Here is a 19,058-nt window from a genome sequence, read left to right as displayed (position 1 = left end):
TATAAAGGCCTCAGGACCTCCTCTGCACAGCCCCTTGAATACCAGTTACAGAGTATAGTAAACCAAGTACCGGTGCTGCTGAGCAAATTCAACTTAAATTGCGTTCTGCACGAAATCAAAAGTATTTCCTTTATGTACTCTATATCAGTAATTCTAAAAATTACAAAATGCCATAGATTTTTTATCTCTGATTTTAACTTGGAAATTTGTAACTATGATTTCTGCTTTTTTGACTCACATCAGAATGTTTCCAAAGTACTTTCAAACATGGATTTCTATGTCTGGTGTGCGTGCCTGCGGGCATGCATGCTAAGTCACTTCAGTCATGCTGACTCTATGTGACCCTGTGGACCGTGGCCCACCAGGCTCCTCTTTCTGTGGGATTCTCCAGGCAAGAATACTAGAGTGGGTTGCCGTGCCCTCCTCCAGGGGATCTTCCCAACCCGGGGATCGAACCTGCGTCTCTTACATCTGTCTGCACTGGCAGGCAGGTTCTTTACCACTAGTGCTACGTGGAAAGCCCGTGTCTGGTATGTGAAACTTTAAATTCGGATAGGGAGAGCAGAAGGCTAAAAAGGATGGAATAGTTACCATTTTTGAGATAAAATTAAGACAGTTTTATGGAGACTTCTGAAAGCCATCTCTCCCCTACAAATCCTCCTGCCAGCAACATAAGTTTCATACCAATAAAATTTTCTCTGAGGATAACTTACCCTGTGATGGCTCCTGGTCACTTATGCCTTTTCAGATTCTGAACAAGAATGTGTGGGATGACAGTCAGATTTTATGAAATACAATTTTATTTCAAAATAATTAATCATCATTACATTTAACATAATTAGTCTCCACCCTATGGTTGGGAGGGCTTGTGAAAACCAGCTCCTGGAAAGACAGATAAGGGCTCAAGACCTGCCCACTTCCAGAGATGGCAATGTGAGTTTCCACACTGGGGCATGGAGCCAGCTTCCTATTTACTTAGAGGCATGGAGCACCTCAGGAGCTAAATAGAAGTTGTGATGCAAGTTTTGGCTGCAAAGCATGTTAGGATTGTTTGATGTGCTCAACTAACAGATGATATGAAAGATTTCTCAAAGCCCAGGGTGGTTTCAAGTACAACAGCATTAAATTATCTTTTTAAGCCCTTCTCAGGCCTAAATCAACAGGAGGCCATGCACACAATGAGGAAGCTCTCCCTGCACTCTCAAGTGGGGGTTCAATCTGTACTCAGACTAACAGAGTGCAGTCCCAGAGTTCATTCTTCTGCTCAGGGCAGCCAGGAAGACAGTGGTGACACAGAAAGCCGTATGAAGCCAAGGCAGCCCCAGTTTTCTTACATGACTTAAATTTCTTGCGGATTCCGGAGATGTGGGTAAATGTGTATGTTTGCTTTTTAAATAAAAAGAGGTACATGTGCAAACGAATGCAGAGGAAGGAAGAGTAAAGTTTGGTTACAAATGACCATGTATGAGGTCTGGTGAGGTACCTGGGATAGGAGGTGAGACACAGTCCGTAGTTTCCTGGGGTAAGGGAAAGGATGGAGGTGTGCTCCCAGGTTGCTATGGAAACAGGGTGAGGAGAAGCATTTCACCCTGATTCAGGGTTTGGGGGCAGCCACTTAGGCTCTGAGACACACGGGAAAGTCTATGTTAACTCATTTGGGAAAAAACAAAAACCAAAACCGAGGAAAGAACATTTAAGGAAGGCTGAAAGGCAGGAGTGAATGCAGGGGGATGACTGACTTGGTGAACAACTACATGCAGTTTCTTCCTACATCCTTCTGGCTGTAAGATCACCTAGAAGATTCATAGGTCAGATTACTGCAATGGTAATAGCTGTTGAGGGGTGGGGGGAAAGGATTCAATTTATGAAATGTTAAAACTGCAAATGAGCTGACCTTTTAACCAATCTTTATAGTATTAAGGGATTATATAAGTAAATTATTGGTAATTAGACTCCCAAGGGAGAATTTAATTTGCATCTAGATGTGATATGTGTTCAGTAATTCAGTACAAGTTTTACTTTGGCCACTGCTGAGCTGGGTCTTAGGTTGGTGATAATGTAGATCAGATATAGGGTGTTATCATCTAGGCTAAATTTCATCATCTGTCAGCAAAGCGACATTAAAATCTGCTTATTTTGTGGTTACTAGATGGCCTCTAGAATTATTGTGAAGGAGAGCAGTAGAGTGATTTCTGTTCTTATGTGACCCTTATCCAAAGTTGTAAGACCTTCTTAGGAATATTAATTATATAATACTTTCCCCATAGGACTGAGGACTTGGGGTATATTTTCATCTTCTTTGGATAGATGGGAAACTTGAGGATGAAAGTAATTGGGCTGCTTACCAAAGAACTTACACACACACACACAGACACACACACACACAGACAGACACAGACACAGACACACACACCGCCAAAACAAAAATTAAAGTAGGTATGATTTTAACCATACTAGAGCCTCTGGAGAGTTGGTGTCTTAGCCAAATTTATTTGGATGTTTTTTGCATTTCATTCTCTAAGAGTTCTTGTATTGAACTTCACTTTTACTGTTAAAAAGAATATAGCATACATTGATATGATGCTGTACAGATACAACTGATATATATGTTCCTGCTTTCTGGTATTTTTTGTAGGAAAAAAATCCCAGAAGTTGAATTGTTTCATGCAAAGAAATGAACGTGACACTTGAACAAGGTGATAAAAGCACCAGCTTGAAAAGACACCTGCACCCCCGTGTTTGTAGCAGCGTTATTCACAATAGCCAAGACATGGAAATCACCTAAGTATCTGTCAATTATGAATGAATACAGAAGTTGAGGTGGTATCCATACAATTAAATATTACTTAACTATAAACAATGAGGAAATCTTACCATTTATGACAACATGGATAGACCTTGAAGGCATTATGCTAAGTGAAAGAAGTCAGAAAATGACAAATGCTGTGTGATCTAAAAAACAAACAGAAAAACAAAACAATCAATTCACAGAAAAAAGATGTCAGATTTGTGATTACCAGAGGCAGGATGGAGGTGGAAGAGGAATTAGTGGAAGGCAGTCAAAAGGTTTAAACTTTTGGTTATAAGATAAATAATGACTAGGGATATAATGTGAAAAGCATGACGACTACAGCTAACATTTCTGTATAATAAATAGGAAAGTTGAGACTAAATCCTGAGTTCTCATCACAAGAAGAAAATATTTTCTTTTTTTTTATTATATCTATATGAGAAGATGAATGTTAGTTGAATGTATTGTGGTAATCATTTCACAGTATTTAATCAGACCATCATGCTGATATGCCATAAATATATACAGTGATATTATGTCAGTTATTTCTCAATAAAACTGGAAAAAACATTGACAGGTATTGTCAATTGGTTATCAAAAGAAATCATTCTCAAAATAGATACATGTGTTGAATGCTACCATGTGTCTAGCTTTACACAAAACCTTTTTAATGCATTACTTCATTCAGTCCTTGGGAAAAAAAAAAACCTAGGAGGAAGGTAGTACCTGATTTATAGATGAGAACAGGGAAGCTTAGCAGGATAAATACATCCAGAGCATGATGGGGCCAGGACTAGAGAGACAAGTTTATCCTCCTCCCAGCAGAAGCTGGAGGTGCTTCTTTCCCTACCTGGTTGTAAGAATGGGCATGTTAACCATCTTTATAAGTATTTGCCAACTTAAGAGGTAAAATGCTGTTTACCTCATGATTCTTACATGGCTATCTTGGATAGGTTTGGACATCTTGGCATGTTTAATGTTTGTTTACATTTATAATTTTATGAATTGCCTGTTCACTTCCTCTGCCCCTCCTTTTTACTAGATTTTTATCCTCTTTTCTAAATGATTTATACATATTATAAATGTAACACTTTGTCATGTGTTACAAATCCTTTTCTCCTCAGTTTGTTTCCACTCTGTTTTGTTTATTGACAGTAGGACTTTAAATTTCGTAGGTTACAAATCTGTGGATCTTTTATGGCTGTAGAAATTTGTTATCCTTATCCCGTTCTAGGAATATTTCCCCCCCCCTGTGGTTTCTTTCTTTCTGTAATTTCCTCCTTAACATTTATCTTAGATTATTTAGGTATAAGAAATGAGGTAAAGATATTTTCCAAAAGGCTACCTAGTTGTCTGAACACTACTTATTGAATAAATCCATCTTTCCCACTGATTTGAACCATATTATCTTTCAGCCAAATTGATTTCTAGTTTTGGACTGTTCTTGAAGGGGTAAAGCACTGTTTAAATTATTGTAATTTTATAATGTGTTTTAACATGTACAGCAAGTCCTCTCTCATTGAAATTTTTGAACAGTTTTAAAATATTTATGGTACCAAATAAACTTTGAAAAAAAATGTTGAGTTTAAAAACATCCTTTGGGAATGTTGATTGTGATTTTGTTCAGTTTAGAGATTCGTTTAGAAAGAATTGACAGCTTTATAGTATTGAGTGTTCCAATTTAAGAACTTCATTTTTACACATCTGTTCATCTTCTTCAATTGATTTTATGGTCTTTTTTCATATAAATCTTACACTTCTGATAAATTATTTCCTAGATAGTTTGGTTTTTGTAGCTATATTAATGGGATTTTTAAGATTATTCTAATCAGTTCTTTTGACATAATAAATACCTTGGCTTTTAATGACTTATTCCTGTCCATCATACTGTACTCATTTTTTAATAAATTAGGCTAAATTCTCCTGAGTTTTCTAGTCATACATTAAATAACTTCAAATAATGGTATCTTTGGCACCTTTTCCTGGTAGTTTGATCTTTAATTTTCATATCTAATAATTTTAGCAACTACTTTCAGAATAATATTAAATAATAGTGGTGGTAATTAGTCTTATTCTTAACTGTCACTAGAATTTTTAAAAAATTACCATTTAGCTTTTGATCTGTGAAATCATGTGTTAGTCATGTTAAAGAGACACTCTAGTCTTTTTAAAAGAAATTTTTTATTGGATTACAAGTTAAATTTTACCAAGTGCCTTTTAAACATCTATTGAAACTGTCATACTTATTCTTTTACCTATTAATAGAATAAGATATGATAGATTTTAAAATAATATGCCCATTATTATGCTTCTGAGAAAATCCCTACTTGGTCACAGTGAGTTTTTCTTTTAAGGTAATGCTGAGTAGTACAGAAGTTTCTGGTTATTTGAGTATAATTGCTACTGGGAAAAGTCTATCTAAATGACTACTTCAAAATTAGAGGTAGTCCTTTAAAATCTTTATAATTCTTTCTAAAATGTTAGACTATTGTTTTATGTAACTCTTAGTGAATTTTGAGCATTATGTTTACGCAGAAATCTTCTACTTTTTTTCCCCAGGTTTTAAAATGTATTAGCAGATGATTCTTGTATGATTCCTCTAATTTCCTTTGGAGCAGTGATTTATTTAAAAGCATTGTTGAAGAAGGAATCTGTATTTTACAATCACAAGTCTCTGCATACATTGGGACTATTCTAGAATAGTAAAGTGGAAAAGATCCTTTACCATCTTTAAATGGTGCCCGGCTCTCAAGTCTTCAGATTAGGAGCCACTATCTTTAAAATGTGAGATTAGAAAAGGAATTTTGAGTGTATTCCCAGTTACTTTCTGTGTATTCCAAATTAACAGAGATGGTACTGGAAACGATGCTTTGGGGCAGGGCTGTCACTGTGCTGGGGGCAATTCCTTCACTAAGTTTTGTGACGACACTAGCGTGGAAGGAGAGTAATGAGGAGTCCCGTTTGCCAGCCAGTCAGTGAATCTAAGGTCCTAGACAGGACAAGTACCATGTGACCACGCTGCTGTCACATACTGGGACCTCAGAACCCTGGGGAACCCAGGCTCTGTGCTGGAGAGACTAGCCCAAGATAGTCAGGCAATGGGAGTCTCAGAGTTCCATAGTCCAACAAAGCATGAGGATTTGGGGGGCTGTTTTGCATCTTAAAGAAAGAAAATAATAATAATAACCTGGGAAGTATTTGAACTATCCAACTTTCTCATACATTAGATGCAGATAGATTCATTACACTCTTTTTTTCCCCCCTTCTTTTAATATATAGCTACTCTCCAGAGAGACCGAATCTTCAAACATTTTACCAGGAAGCGCCAAAGGGCTATGCGAAGGCGAGTCCACCAGATCAACGGACACAAGTTCATGGCCACATACCTGAGGCAGCCCACCTACTGCTCTCACTGCAGGGAGTTTATCTGGTAAGAGGCTCCTCGGCTTCTCTCCTGCCATGAGCTAAGACTTCCTCTGGTTTTGTGTGATTTCAGGAGAAAACATGATTATTAAGAATTGTTTTAGAATCTGATTTTTTCCCCTCTTATTCTAATATGTTGACCTAGAAACTTTAATCCCCAAACCAGCAGAAAAAAATTACACAATTTACAGATTAAGTTTAAATGTTATTTCTTTTGCTAGTCATTTTGGTAAAAATGTTAATGAATCATGAATTGGTCAAAAAGCAATAATTAGAGAGGCTAATCAATTAATAAATGGTCTACCCTTGAAGAGGAAAGAAATATTAACAGTATTTCTCTAAGAAGGCGTGAATCACATGATGACTTACAGAAATTAATTGTTTCAGCTACACTAAGCACACAGCGGTCTTCAGCCTTATCATATGTAGCTGAAGGTAATAGCTTTCAGTGACCACATACTATAATCCCTGGCATTTAAGAATTAAGATAGTTAATAGTTGAGAAATTCTAGATGATTTGGAATAATATCTTATTATATATGTCACTCAAGCTTAAGTCTAAGAGGCAAATCTATAATGTGAAATAAATTTTAGTAGTTATCTTCAGTTAGAAAGTGAAGGTGAAGTCACTCAGGCATGTCCAACTCTTTGTGACACCATGGATTGTAGCCTGCCAGGCTCCTTTGTCTATGGGATTCTTCAGGCAAGAATACTGAAGTGGGTTGCCATTTCCTCCTCCAGTCTTCAATCAGAGGCAACATTAAACACATTTACTTGCAGAGAGAAAGAAGAAATACCCCCTCACTTGCACAAAACATACACTCTTCTCAGAAGGAAGAAAAACACTCTTGTATCTTGCTTTTGTTGCAAACTTTAGTCATTTGGAAGGAAAGTTATGACCAACCTAGACAGCATATTGAAAAGCAAAGACATTACTTTGTCAACAAAGGTTCATCTAGTCAAGGCTATAGTTTTTCCAGTGGTCATGTATGGATGTGAGAGTTGGACTATAAAGGAAGCTGAGCGCAGAAGCTGAGCACAGAAGAATTGATGCTTTTGAACTGTGGCGTTGGAGAAGACTCTTGAGAGTCCCTTGGACTGCAAGGAGATCCAGCCAGTCTACCCTGAAGGAAATCAGTCCTGAATATTCATTGGAAGGACTGATGCTGTAGCTGAAACTCCAATACTTTGGCCACCTGATGCGAAGAGCTGATTCACTGGAAAAGACCCTGATGCTGGGAAGGATTGAGGGCAGGAGGAGAAGGGGATGGACAGAGGATGAGATGGTTGGATGGCATCACCAACTCAATGAACATGGGTTTGGGTGAACTCTGGGAGTTGGTGATGGACAGGGAGGTGTGGCGTGCTGCGGTTCATGGGGTCGCAAAGAGTTAGACACGACTGAGTGACCGAACTGAATTGAACTTAGTCATTTTGTTTAAGGCAGAAACACTTGGTTCATTTCTGCATATTGATCAATTGCTTTGTATTATGTTGGCTTTTTTGTGATTACTTTGGATTTTATACCTTTTAGCAAGTCAAAATCCAGGCTTTAGCTTATGTTTCTGGTCTTTTAAATCATGAACAGGGTTTAGTCTATTATCCTTTTAAAGTATTACTGAAGTCGATTTGCTAGTATTTTGTTGACGATTTTTTGCATCTACGTTTATCAGTGATATTGGCCTGTAATTTTCTTTTTTTGTGATATCTTTCTCTGATTTTGGTATTAGGTTGATGATGGACACATACAATGAGTTTGGAAGTCTTCCTCTGCAATTTTGTTAACGCTTCTCTAAATGTTTTGTAGAATTCATTTGTGAAGCCATCTGAGCCTGAACTTTAGTTTGTTGGGAGGGTTTTTAAAATTATTATTATTACGGATTCAATTTCAGTTCTGGTAATTGGTCTGTTCTGATTTTCTGTTTCTTCTTGGTTCAGACTTGGGAGATTGTACCTTTCTAAGAATTTTTCCATTTCTTCTAGTTTGTCCATTTTATTGGCATATAGTTGCATATAGTAGTCTCTTATGAGCCTTTGATTTCTGTGATGTCAGTTATAACTTCTTTTTCATTTCTGATTTTATTGATTTGGGCCCTCTCTTTTTATCCTTGATGAGTCTGGCTAAAGGTTTATCAATTTTGTTTATCTCTTTGAAGAACTAATTTTTAGTTTCATTGATCTTTCCTATGGTTTTTTAGTTTCTATTTCACTTGTTTCTGTTCTGATCTTTGTGATTTCTTTCCTTCTAACTTTGAGCTTTGTTTTTTCTTTCTCTAGTTTTTTAGGTGTAAGGTGAGGTTGTTTATGGAGCTCTTTCTTATTTCCTGAGGCAAGATTGTATTACTATAGACCTCCCTCTTAGAATTACTTTTGCCACATCCCATAGGTTGGGGATTGCTGTGTTTTCATTTTCATTTGTCTCTAGGTATCTTTTCTTAAATTTCCTTTTTTATTTCTTCAGTGATCCATTGGTTGGTTGGTAGCATATTGTTTGGCCTCCACGTGTTTGTGTTTTTTGAAGTTTTTTTCTTGTAGTTGATTTCTAATCTCATAGTATTGTGGTTGGAAAGATGCTTGACATTTCAATTTTCTAAAATTATTGAAGCTTGTTTTGTGGCCTAGCATGTGATCAAGGAGAATGCATCCTATAGAATGTTCCATATGCATTTGAAAAGAATGTGTATTCTTCTGCTTTGGGTGATGTGTTTTAAAAATATTAATTAGATCCATCTGGTCTAATATTTTATTTAAGGCCTGTGTTTCCTTATTGATTTTCTGTCTGGATGATCTGTCCACTGCTGTAAGTGGTATATTAAAGCCACCTAATATTATAGTGTTCCTGTCAATTTCTCCCTTTAATGGTTGTTAATATTTGCCTTATATATTGAGGTGCCTCTATGTTGGATGTATGTATATTTACAGTTGTTACATCTTCTTCTTGGAGTGATCCTTGATCACTATGTAGTGTCTTTCTTTAGCTCTTGTAACAGTGTTAATTCTGAAGTCTGTTTTGTCTGATATAAGTATTGGTGTTTGAGCTTTCTTTTGATTTCCATTCACATGGAATACCTTTTTCCAGCCCCTGGATTTCAGTCTGTGTTTCTTTAGATCTGAAGTGAGTGTCTTGTAGGTGCCATAGATATGAGTCTTCTTTCTGTATTCTTTCAACCAACTTCATTTACTAAATGAAGTCAGACAGAGAAAGACAAATATCATATGATACCACTTATACATGGAATATAAAAAATTACACAGAGAAACTTAGTTACAAAACATAAATAGACTCACAGACATAGAAAACAAACTTATGGTTATCAAAGGGGGAAGGAGGGGACAGGGATAAAATAAGGATTCATGATTAACAGACATACACACATATATATATATAATATAAAAACAAGGACCTACTGTATGATACCGAGAACTATATTCAATATCTTCTAATAACCTATAATGGAAAAGAACCTAAAAGAGAACCTATCTATAATACATCACTTTGCTATACACGAGCAACTAACATAACATCATAAATCAACTGTACTTCAATAAGATAAATTTTAAAAAAGAAATGACCCTAACTTTGTACACATGAAAAAATTAAAAGAGAGTCTTGTCTAAACCAAAGGCCCTATACTGGTTGTTGATATGATGAAGCCTAAAGTTATAGTCTTTAACAAAATATTCCTATTCCATTTTTAAATGGGAAAAATTAGCATCTCTGGAAACTTTGAGCCAGTTCTCTTCTTTACATGCTCCAGTTAGCTGTAGACACACCTCTCTCCCTGGGTTTGCCCAACCAGCAGAGTGACTGTCTATTGCTGTTTATTTCATGTCACACCATTCAACTTCTCTTCTTCACATGACCTGGCTACTACAGGTGTTTAGTAGGCATTTTGGGTGAGAACTAGTGATCTCAACTAACATTCTAAATGGAAAGTTGCTTGATAATTTAACTAAATGTTTTTCTACCAAGGAACTTTAACTCCAACCTACCTCCCCACTCCCTACACACACACTTAAAATAGTGGTATATGTGTTTTTTTGATTAAACATATAGACCTTGGCATTCATTCTCATCACCAACTAGATATGTGAACCTGGACAAGTTATATAACCCATCAGTGTCTCTTCATCTGCAAAACAGAGATAATAATTTTATTTTATTTACATAGTAAAATTTTATGTACACTTAGAGTGCCAGGCACCGTTCTAAGTCTTTATCAACCCTTTTTATCTTCATGATGACCTTATAAAGTAAGTACTGTTATCATTATGCCTTTTATACATTAAGAATCAATGGCTCAAAGAAGTTAACAATTTGCCCCCAAACACATCCAGGCCATCTGACTTTATGATCTGTGCTCTAGGTCATTCTATCATGTGGGCTACCTCACATGGCCTTTGTGGGGATTAAGTGAGATAGTACATGTTAGCTGCTTGGCTCATTGCCCAGCACATCCTACAGGCTAGTAAAATGTGATCTTTATTAATGAGGGTGAAAATTGTGTCACTGTCACTCAGACTGTATTAGGGAGAGACAGAGATGGGAGCTATGAGCATGGTGGGCATCTTGTGGTTGTACTTCTCCCCTGTAGACTCTGGGGTGATGTGTGCACGGAGAAGAGGAAAGATGCTTCAGGTCAGTCAGGTCCACTGGACTCCCCTATTTACCTCTGTATGTATATCTGCGTCTGTTTACTTCACCTTCTACACATCTTTATGTGTATGTGAGAGAGAATGCTCAGTTAGGCGGTAGAATGACACTTCAGCCTGAGGCTCAGTCACACACAGAGAAGGGCTTATTTTCACTAAGGACTAGGGGCATTGCCACAGAGGTTGGTAGCATGGGAATTGGCAATACTTACCTGTTTTTATGATTTGGAGTATTCTAATTCGTCAATTTCCTTTTTGTCTTATGGTTACAAGCACTCAAAAAGGACATCATCACTGCTGCTTCTCTGAAATTTTATTTTTTGTAAAGGACTAGAGGATGAAATTTGTTTTCCTCAAGTACTGTAATTATAGTTGTTGCTGAAATGTTTGACTAATGGTTACTTTTTTCTCTATTGTCTTGAACCAGGGGTGTATTTGGAAAACAGGGTTATCAATGCCAAGGTAAGAAAACATTTTTGAAAGTATATTTAATCTTGTTCCTGTGTTAAGTGATTATACCAAGAGGAAACAGGGTACATTCCATTAATATTTTGGTAAATAACTCTCTGTAGGTCAAATGAGACCCCATAACAGCATTATCACAACTTGATCAAATTGACATTTATAGAATACTCCATCTAAGAGCAGCAGAATACACATTCTTCATAAGTTTCCTGGGAAAATTTACCAACAGAGGACACATTCTAGTCTATAAAACCAGCAATAACAAATATAAAAGAATTGAAATCCTAAAAAGTATCTTCTCAGATAGCAGTGTAATTAAACTGAAAATCAATAACAGAAAGATAATTAAAACACTTCCAAGCATTTGGAGATTAAGCAATATATTCTAAATGGCTCATGGGTGAAAGAAGAAAGGAAATTTAAAAAATATTTTAAACCCAGTAAGAATACAGTTTATCAAAGTTTGTGAGAAGCAGTGAAAGCAGTGCTGAGAGGAAAATTTATAGTATTAAATGTATAGATTACAAAAGAAGAAAGATAGAATCAATAATCTAAGTTTCCATCTCAGAAAGGAGAGAAACTTAAGCCTAAAATGACCAGTGGAAAATAAATAATAAAAATAGAGTGGGAAACAGTGAGATTTAAATTAGGGAACCAATAAAGGAAAGCCACTAAATCCAAAGCTAGTTCTCTGAAAATATCAATCAAATTAATAAACCTGTAGCCAAGCTGACTGTGAAAAACACAAATGCCTCAGAATATAAATTTTTTCTATGTGCAGGATTCCCTCATATAAAAAGACCAGTTAGTTCCCTGGGCACTTTCAATTCAGTTCTCCTGAGAATTCAATCTGATGAAAGCTAGATTTGTTTTAGACTATAGTACTATTTACTGACTTGTCATCTGTCTTTATGTATTTAATCCTGGAAACTTTCATGTGTCTTGAAAGATCTTAAAAATGATGTGTATTTTTAATATTGCTTCATTGCTCTTTAATGGAAATTGGACTGTGTCTACACTTTATCAGTTATCTAAATAAAAATGAAGAAAAAGTTATTTATAAAGTTCTAGCTATTCAAACAATTGATTGAGTCATTCTGCAAATACTTAGTGAATGCCTACTTTGTTCAAGTCATCATGCTGGCTGGGAATCCTGAGTACACTGGAGGCCATATGTGGAACACTTTAAATGAGGGAGGCCAGCTAAAAGTTTAGGAGCTCAGAGGAGGGAGAGAGTTTCAGTCTAGAAGGGAAGTCATGGGGAGTGTGTTTCCATGGAAGAAACATTTTTAAAAGTTTCGTGTCCTGTTATAAATTTGATTTAGTTAAGTGATAGGCAAGGAAGATATCCTGGGAATTGAGAAGGACATGGACAGTGTGTGGAGGAGGGTGAAGACTTACTCCAGGAAGAGCAGCTAGTCTAGTTTTTAATGGGACAAAAAACCATCAGAGAAGAAATGTGAGTCTGGGGTAGGCTTGAGAGACCCTGAAACTCATCTGGAAAACTTCAGCTCTGTTCTGACTGATAGTGAGACACGACTGAGTGCTTTAGATCATGGGGCTGAGGATGTCAGCATCATACTGTGAGATGATTCCTCTGGAGGTAGGCACAGGAAGGATTAAAGCCAGGAATGATGACATGGGTTCCAGACTTGAGTATGAATAGTCTGACCATGAGCAAAGGCCTGAGTTAGCGTGAGGGTAAAGAATATAGGAAGGACGGGAGCACAGGCTTCCCGTGAGCCCAGCATCTAGCCCTTGTTACTCTACTGAAACTGGCTAGGCTGTCAGCCTCTGATAAATGTATAACTGCTGGATTTAATTCCCCAGTATGCACCTGTGTTGTCCACAAGCGCTGCCATCATCTAATTGTTACAGCCTGCACTTGCCAAAACAATATTAACAAAGTGGATTCAAAGGTAAGATAGCAGTTTGCTGATTGTCTACACATGCTTATGTGTGCACACTCTCTCCCTCCCTCCTCCTTTTTCTCTCCCTCTCCGCCTCTGTGTCTCTCTCTTTCTCTCTCTCCCTCTGTCCCTCTTTGCTGCAACCCCCACTTTCCTTCCATGTTCCTTGAAGCCAACGATGGTATCAGAATGGAAATGTCTCTCCTTTTTATATTATGGCATTGTATTTCTGTACTTGCACTCCCTAGATAAAGTGACCGTTGGCCCCTTCTAGCCTCTCAAAGAATTTCAGGGAGGATGTTTATTTATACATAAATTCTTGAACTTCCCTCTTGCCATTTTGCATCCAGCTGAGGTGGGTATAACGCTCTAAATTCTGAAGGTAGAGGGGGGGTGAAATATTACCAACAGTTAGTGGTAAATTCATGGGTTCACTGAAGAGTCTGGCTCTGAATTGATGGTCCTTTACAGTGTACACCCAGGATTGCTATGGAGTACACATAGAGGCGTGTGTTCTTTCTTTTGAGAAAGAGACCAGAAAGGTTTCAAGAGGAGTAATATTACCCCGTTCCTTGTGATGTGTGGCTCTGTTGTTATTGCTTTAAATTTGATGTAGCCTATAGAGCATAGGCCTAATCTAATGATTTGCTGAAAATAGTATGTGACATTACACCTGATCCAAGAAGTGATTGTATGTGACATAAAAGCAGAATCTTTGCACTGAGATACCAAAATCCAAAGACAGGGGATTGGTAGGGAGAGACACACAGCTTGAATATAAAAGATGAAATGAAAATTCAAATTTCTTTTAATCTCCCAAAATGGAGAACAATCTTGTATACCGCACATTTCTGTCCAGTCTTGTTCACTAGAAAACGTGGTCAGTCTGCATTGTCAGGCCTGGGTGATTCACTGCTGCTGAGCAGTAATGATGTACCCATCTCAGGTGGGATAGTAACACTGGGAATTTGGTGGGCTCCTGTGAACGGGTTTCACAGAAGGTGTGGCCTTTCAGCTCTCATGCTCCTCTTTCCTTTTCACAGACTGCTGAGCAGAGGTTTGGAATCAACATCCCACACAAGTTCAGCGTCCACAACTACAAGGTGCCGACGTTCTGCGACCATTGTGGTTCTCTGCTCTGGGGCATCATGAGACAAGGACTTCAGTGTAAAAGTGAGGTGCTGGGGTCTGGGGTAGCCGCTTCCGCATGAGAACACCTCGCTGCGAGCTTTCCAGATTCTGCAGTCCGGAATCTGACCTAGGACTGATGGTTTTAGACCTTCTATAAACAGACATCTCAGTGACTCTAGATCGTCCCTTGTCAGGCATGTACGGAAAGCTGCAATGGACCCACAAATGTCCTGACTACAGCATGTTTACGCAGTTGCTAAATTAAATGCCCCATCTGGTTAGCTAGGCTGCTGGCTATCCTCCGTTCAGTGCTGAGGACAGGCTCGTCGTTGTGCATTTCAATAGGTATATGAAAGAGGAAAACATGACATCTGGTCAGAAATGGATGATAGTAGGAGGTGAGGTGGTCAGCAGAAAAGATTGGGTTATGGGTAAAGAACTGGCAAGAGAGGTGGTCTGATGACCTCACCAGAAATAAGCGGAAATTGTTACAAAGGCATTGCTGGAGCTGCCCTGTGTCTTCTCAAAGAGCTTGATAGAGATCGGAGGGTAGGTGGAATGAAGGACTCTTCAGCTTTGGCCCCATGTGGGCTTGCACTTCAACAGCTATGCCCAACGGAGCCTGAGTTTTGAGCTTTTGCCTTAGCAAAGGGTCGGGAAATGGGGGCTGATCCCTGTCCTGTTAGGATTTGATAGGCTATTGGCCTGGAGTCATCTCTCACTGAGTGTTTCTGAAACAGTCTGGCTGTCGTGAGATGCACTGTCCCCTGCTGAAATACATGTGAAGTTCAGCTTGAAGCCTTAGACACATTCTAAGTTACCAGAGGAAGGCAGAGTTCATGTCAATAAAACTGGGCAACTTCCACTGGCTGGATTTACCAAACCTGCTTCTATTACCAAAAAGGGGCTAGTCCCTTGTTTTTAAGAAAGGCCAGTTCTTTGGCTTCTCCAGAGCCCCATTTGATTATTCTTTTCTCATGTGTGCTGTGTGTGTGGACTTCCCTGGTGGCTTAGAGGGTAAAGAATCTATCTGCAATGCAGGAGACCTGGGTTCCATCCCTGGGTGGGGAAGATCCCTGGGAGGAGGACATGGCAACCCATTCCAGTATTCTTGGCTGGCGAATCCCCATGGACAGAGGAGCCCGATGGGCTACAGTCCATGGGAGTCACAAGGATTCTTTTTTCATAGATTCGTGAAATAAATTCTTTTTCAACCAAAACAGTGCAGACAGTGCCCGTGTGGCTTTGTTTTAGGCACTGCTTGATCATGAGCTGGGTGGTGTCCCTTTCTAGGGTGAAAGTCACTTTCTGCTCTTGTATGCTCTGTACAGAGCCATGGGTGGGGCTCATCTGCATGGTTCTTGTCCCTGGTGGTGCTAAGGATAGCACACCTACAGAATTCCTATCAGTTTTGCTTTTATTGTCACGTGGTGCTTGAGAAAGGCCACTACTGGCTTGTATGTCTCCATACCAGCCTTTCTGAGAGAGGAGGATGTCCTAAGAAGCTAATAAAGCTTAAGCCTCAGAGTCCCTCCCTTGCAAGGCACCTTCCAAGCTCTCTACGTGATGGAGTGTTCTTTTTCTTTTTTTAAATGATTTTATTTATTTTTGACTGCGCTGGGTCTTTGTTGCTATACATGGGCTTTGCTCTAGTTGCAGCGAGCGGGGACTACTCTGTAGCTGTGATCCAGGGGCTTCCCGCTGCGGCGGCTTCTCTTGTTGGGGAGAACGGGCTTTGGGGTGTGCAGGCTTCAGCAGCTGTGGCTCCTGGGCTCTAGAGCACAGATTCAATAGTTGTGGCACACCAGCTTAGTTGCCCCACAGCATGTGGGAGCTTCCCGGACCAAGGGTCGAACCAGTGTCTCCTGCACTGGCAGGCGGATTCCCAACTACTGAGCCACCAGGGAAGCCCCCGAGTGTTCTTTTTCTCAAAGAAGGTAACCCTAAATTGCATAAATTTAGCTCCCAGAAATTTTGAAACTGTGCGTCCTTCCAAAGATGGGCTGACACACCCCAAACATGTATTATGCTGCTTCATTTCTGCCTCCACTCTGCAGAACCAGGTCAAGAAACCATATCAGAACTTTGTGCTGATTAAACCTCAGGTCTTTCATCATCCCAAGTCAGCTTCCTGTGCACCAGGAGCTTAGTCTGCTTCACTCTGCTCTTCCAACTGTCACTTACTTTGACCTTTAAATCAATTGCTTTTTGTCACCCATGAAGCCACAGGCTGCAAGCCCTGAGAAACACAGCCACACAGGATGCCGCGTTCTGTGCTGTGGGGGCCAGCCAAAGACAGTGCTCAGAAAGAAGGCTGTACTTAGAGGTTTTTCTCTCAGACTCACCACTTCACTGTCTGAACAGCCATCTACACATGGCTTTGTAATTACTACCTTTTTTTGAGAGGTAAAAGGAAGAATATAAAGTCACTTGGCATGTTTCCTTGTTATTTAGTTGACTGAGCTGTCACTCTGATGAACATTTTAATCTGTGTTGAATCATGCTGGGAAATCAGTGATGATTGTTAAAATGTAACATAGTTGAATGTCTTTCATCAAGTCGCGGTGGAAAAAAAAAAAGATCTTTGAAATTTCTTATTCTTCAGTGGTGGAAAAAAAAAAAGGTCTTTGAAATTTCTTATTCTTCAGTAGGCTAGGTTTTCTGCTTCTGCACAAAACAGAAATAGAGAAAGTCAGGGATTTACTTACACTCTGCTGCTAAGTCGCTTCAGTCGTATCTGACTCTGTGCGGCCCCATAGATGGCAGCCCACCAGGCTCCCCCATCATGGATCGTTATTTGAGTCAGTTGAATTTTAAGAGAAGATGGCATTGTTCAGCCTATGTGGTTGCCCGGCCACAGTCCCTCAGGTCATCACGATTCTGTTTTACATCTCATGTTAACGTGGCTCTTTTCTGAATGTGGACTCGTTTCTCCTCTTCCCTCCAGTATGTAAAATGAATGTACACATTCGATGTCAGGCAAACGTGGCCCCAAACTGCGGGGTAAACGCGGTGGAGCTGGCCAAGACTCTGGCGGGAATGGGCCTCCAACCCGGAAATATTTCTCCAACCTCGGTGAGCCTTTACTGTTTTCCCATATTATAATCTGGACATTGTTCCCAGATGTGGGGAGTCCTCGCGTCGTGTGTGGCGTGATCCAAGTCCTAATCTCAGCAAATACGGTAAACAGATTTATTGCATTTTTAAAGAGCATTATCTTCTACAAATAAGATTCTGTGTACAGTTATGTAACAACAAATAGTGAGTGTGCAGACATTGCAATAAGCAGAAAAAGGATTTTTTTTTTGGTAAATCAACTTCCTATCATTGTGGTCTGGTGAAAAGCCTGGAAGCCAGGGGCCTGGGTTCTACTCTTGGTGGGATCCCCAGCTGTACAGCTGACCAGTAACTGTGGGCCTCTGCTTTCTCCTCTCTGAAGGCGTTTAACTTGAAGAGCTGACATTCTCCACAGCCCTGGAATCCAGAGTGTGAAGTTTCTGTATGGATCGTGAATTTATCTCTGGTCCAGCCACAGACGGGAGTTCCTTCCTCTTGGCTCTCGGGGGTGGGTGGAGCGGGTCTGTTGCTGTGTGCGTTTGTCTTCTCCCCTCCCTGCGTGACCCACACCCTCCCCTGGTCTGTTAGAGCTTCAGCCGCATCCGATTGCTGCCTTGCTAGCTGGGGTCTGCCGAGAGCTGGGGAACGATCCGTGGCCGTGGCTGTGGCCTCTACAATGAGTAGCTTGATGTCTGGTTCAGGGAAGTTCTCGACTGAACTGGCAAGCACCTTGGGACACTTAGGAAGGGAAGTGCATGCACCGTCAGGTGCTTGGTTGTCCAGACAACGTCCTCACTAACCGCCTCATTTCCTCTGTTTTCCCTAACCACCTCTACCGGGGGAGGGCCCCATCTGGTAGATCGGGGCCTTGGACTGACACTGTATTTCTTGATTTGAGGAAAAGTAAAGTGAAAGTGGCTCAGGCGTGTCCAACTCTCTGCAGCCCCCTTGACTGTAGCACACCAGGCTCCTCTGACCATGGGATCTCCCAGGCAAGAATACTGGAGTGGGTGGCCATTCCTTTCTCTGGGAAGTCTTCCTGACCCAGGGATTGTCTCCTGCATTGGGAGGTAGATTCTTTACCATCTGAGCTACCAAGGAAGCCCAGGCGGGGTTAGTGGTAAAGAACCCACCTCCTAACACAGGAGCTGTAAGAGATGCAGCTTCAATTCATGGGTTGGGAAGATCCCCTGGAGGAGAACATGGCAACCCACTCCAGTATTCTTGCCTGGAGAGTCCCACGGACAGAGGAGCCTAACGGGCTTCAGCCCTTAGGATTGCACACAGTCAGACGTGGCTGAAGTGGCTTAGCATGCACGCGCGCAGACTGCTGTGCCTGAAGAGTGTCAGGTTAGGGCTTTCGGCCTGCCCCAGAGCTTCTGAAACTCCGTGGGAATGAGCTGAGCCATGCAGCACAATCTCCAGGAATGGGCACTGTCACATGTCATTTGAACCAAGTATCTTTAATGTTCTGACACTTAATAGCGAGAAAACCCAAATTACCTATTATCTGAGAGTTCATCACTAAAGAGCGACGTCTGCAGTCTATCAAAAGAGAAGAATGGGTTAAAAGAAAAAAAAAGATTGAGAAACACTGGCTTGAAGTTTTCTGGCCAGGGCCAGCCCAA

General features: G+C 40.0%; 1 protein-coding gene across 2 annotated transcripts in view; it reads left to right on the top strand.

Moving 5' to 3' along the window:
- The window catches only part of PRKCH (protein kinase C eta), a 367,851-nt gene that overhangs the window by 116,884 nt on the left and 231,909 nt on the right, over positions 1-19,058 (top strand). For both annotated transcript variants that reach the window (XM_040226314.1, XM_040226313.1), the window contains exons 3-7: positions 6,071-6,221; positions 11,295-11,329; positions 13,163-13,251; positions 14,286-14,415; positions 17,321-17,448. In XM_040226314.1, coding sequence (XP_040082248.1) covers positions 6,071-6,221; positions 11,295-11,329; positions 13,163-13,251; positions 14,286-14,415; positions 17,321-17,448 — 533 coding nt within the window. The remainder of the gene's footprint in view (positions 1-6,070; positions 6,222-11,294; positions 11,330-13,162; positions 13,252-14,285; positions 14,416-17,320; positions 17,449-19,058) is intronic.

Source organism: Oryx dammah, unplaced genomic scaffold (genome assembly GCF_014754425.2).
Source record: "Oryx dammah isolate SB20612 unplaced genomic scaffold, SCBI_Odam_1.1 HiC_scaffold_26, whole genome shotgun sequence".
Classification (NCBI taxonomy): domain Eukaryota; kingdom Metazoa; phylum Chordata; class Mammalia; order Artiodactyla; family Bovidae; genus Oryx; species Oryx dammah.
This window is presented reverse-complemented; position numbering and strand designations above follow the sequence as displayed.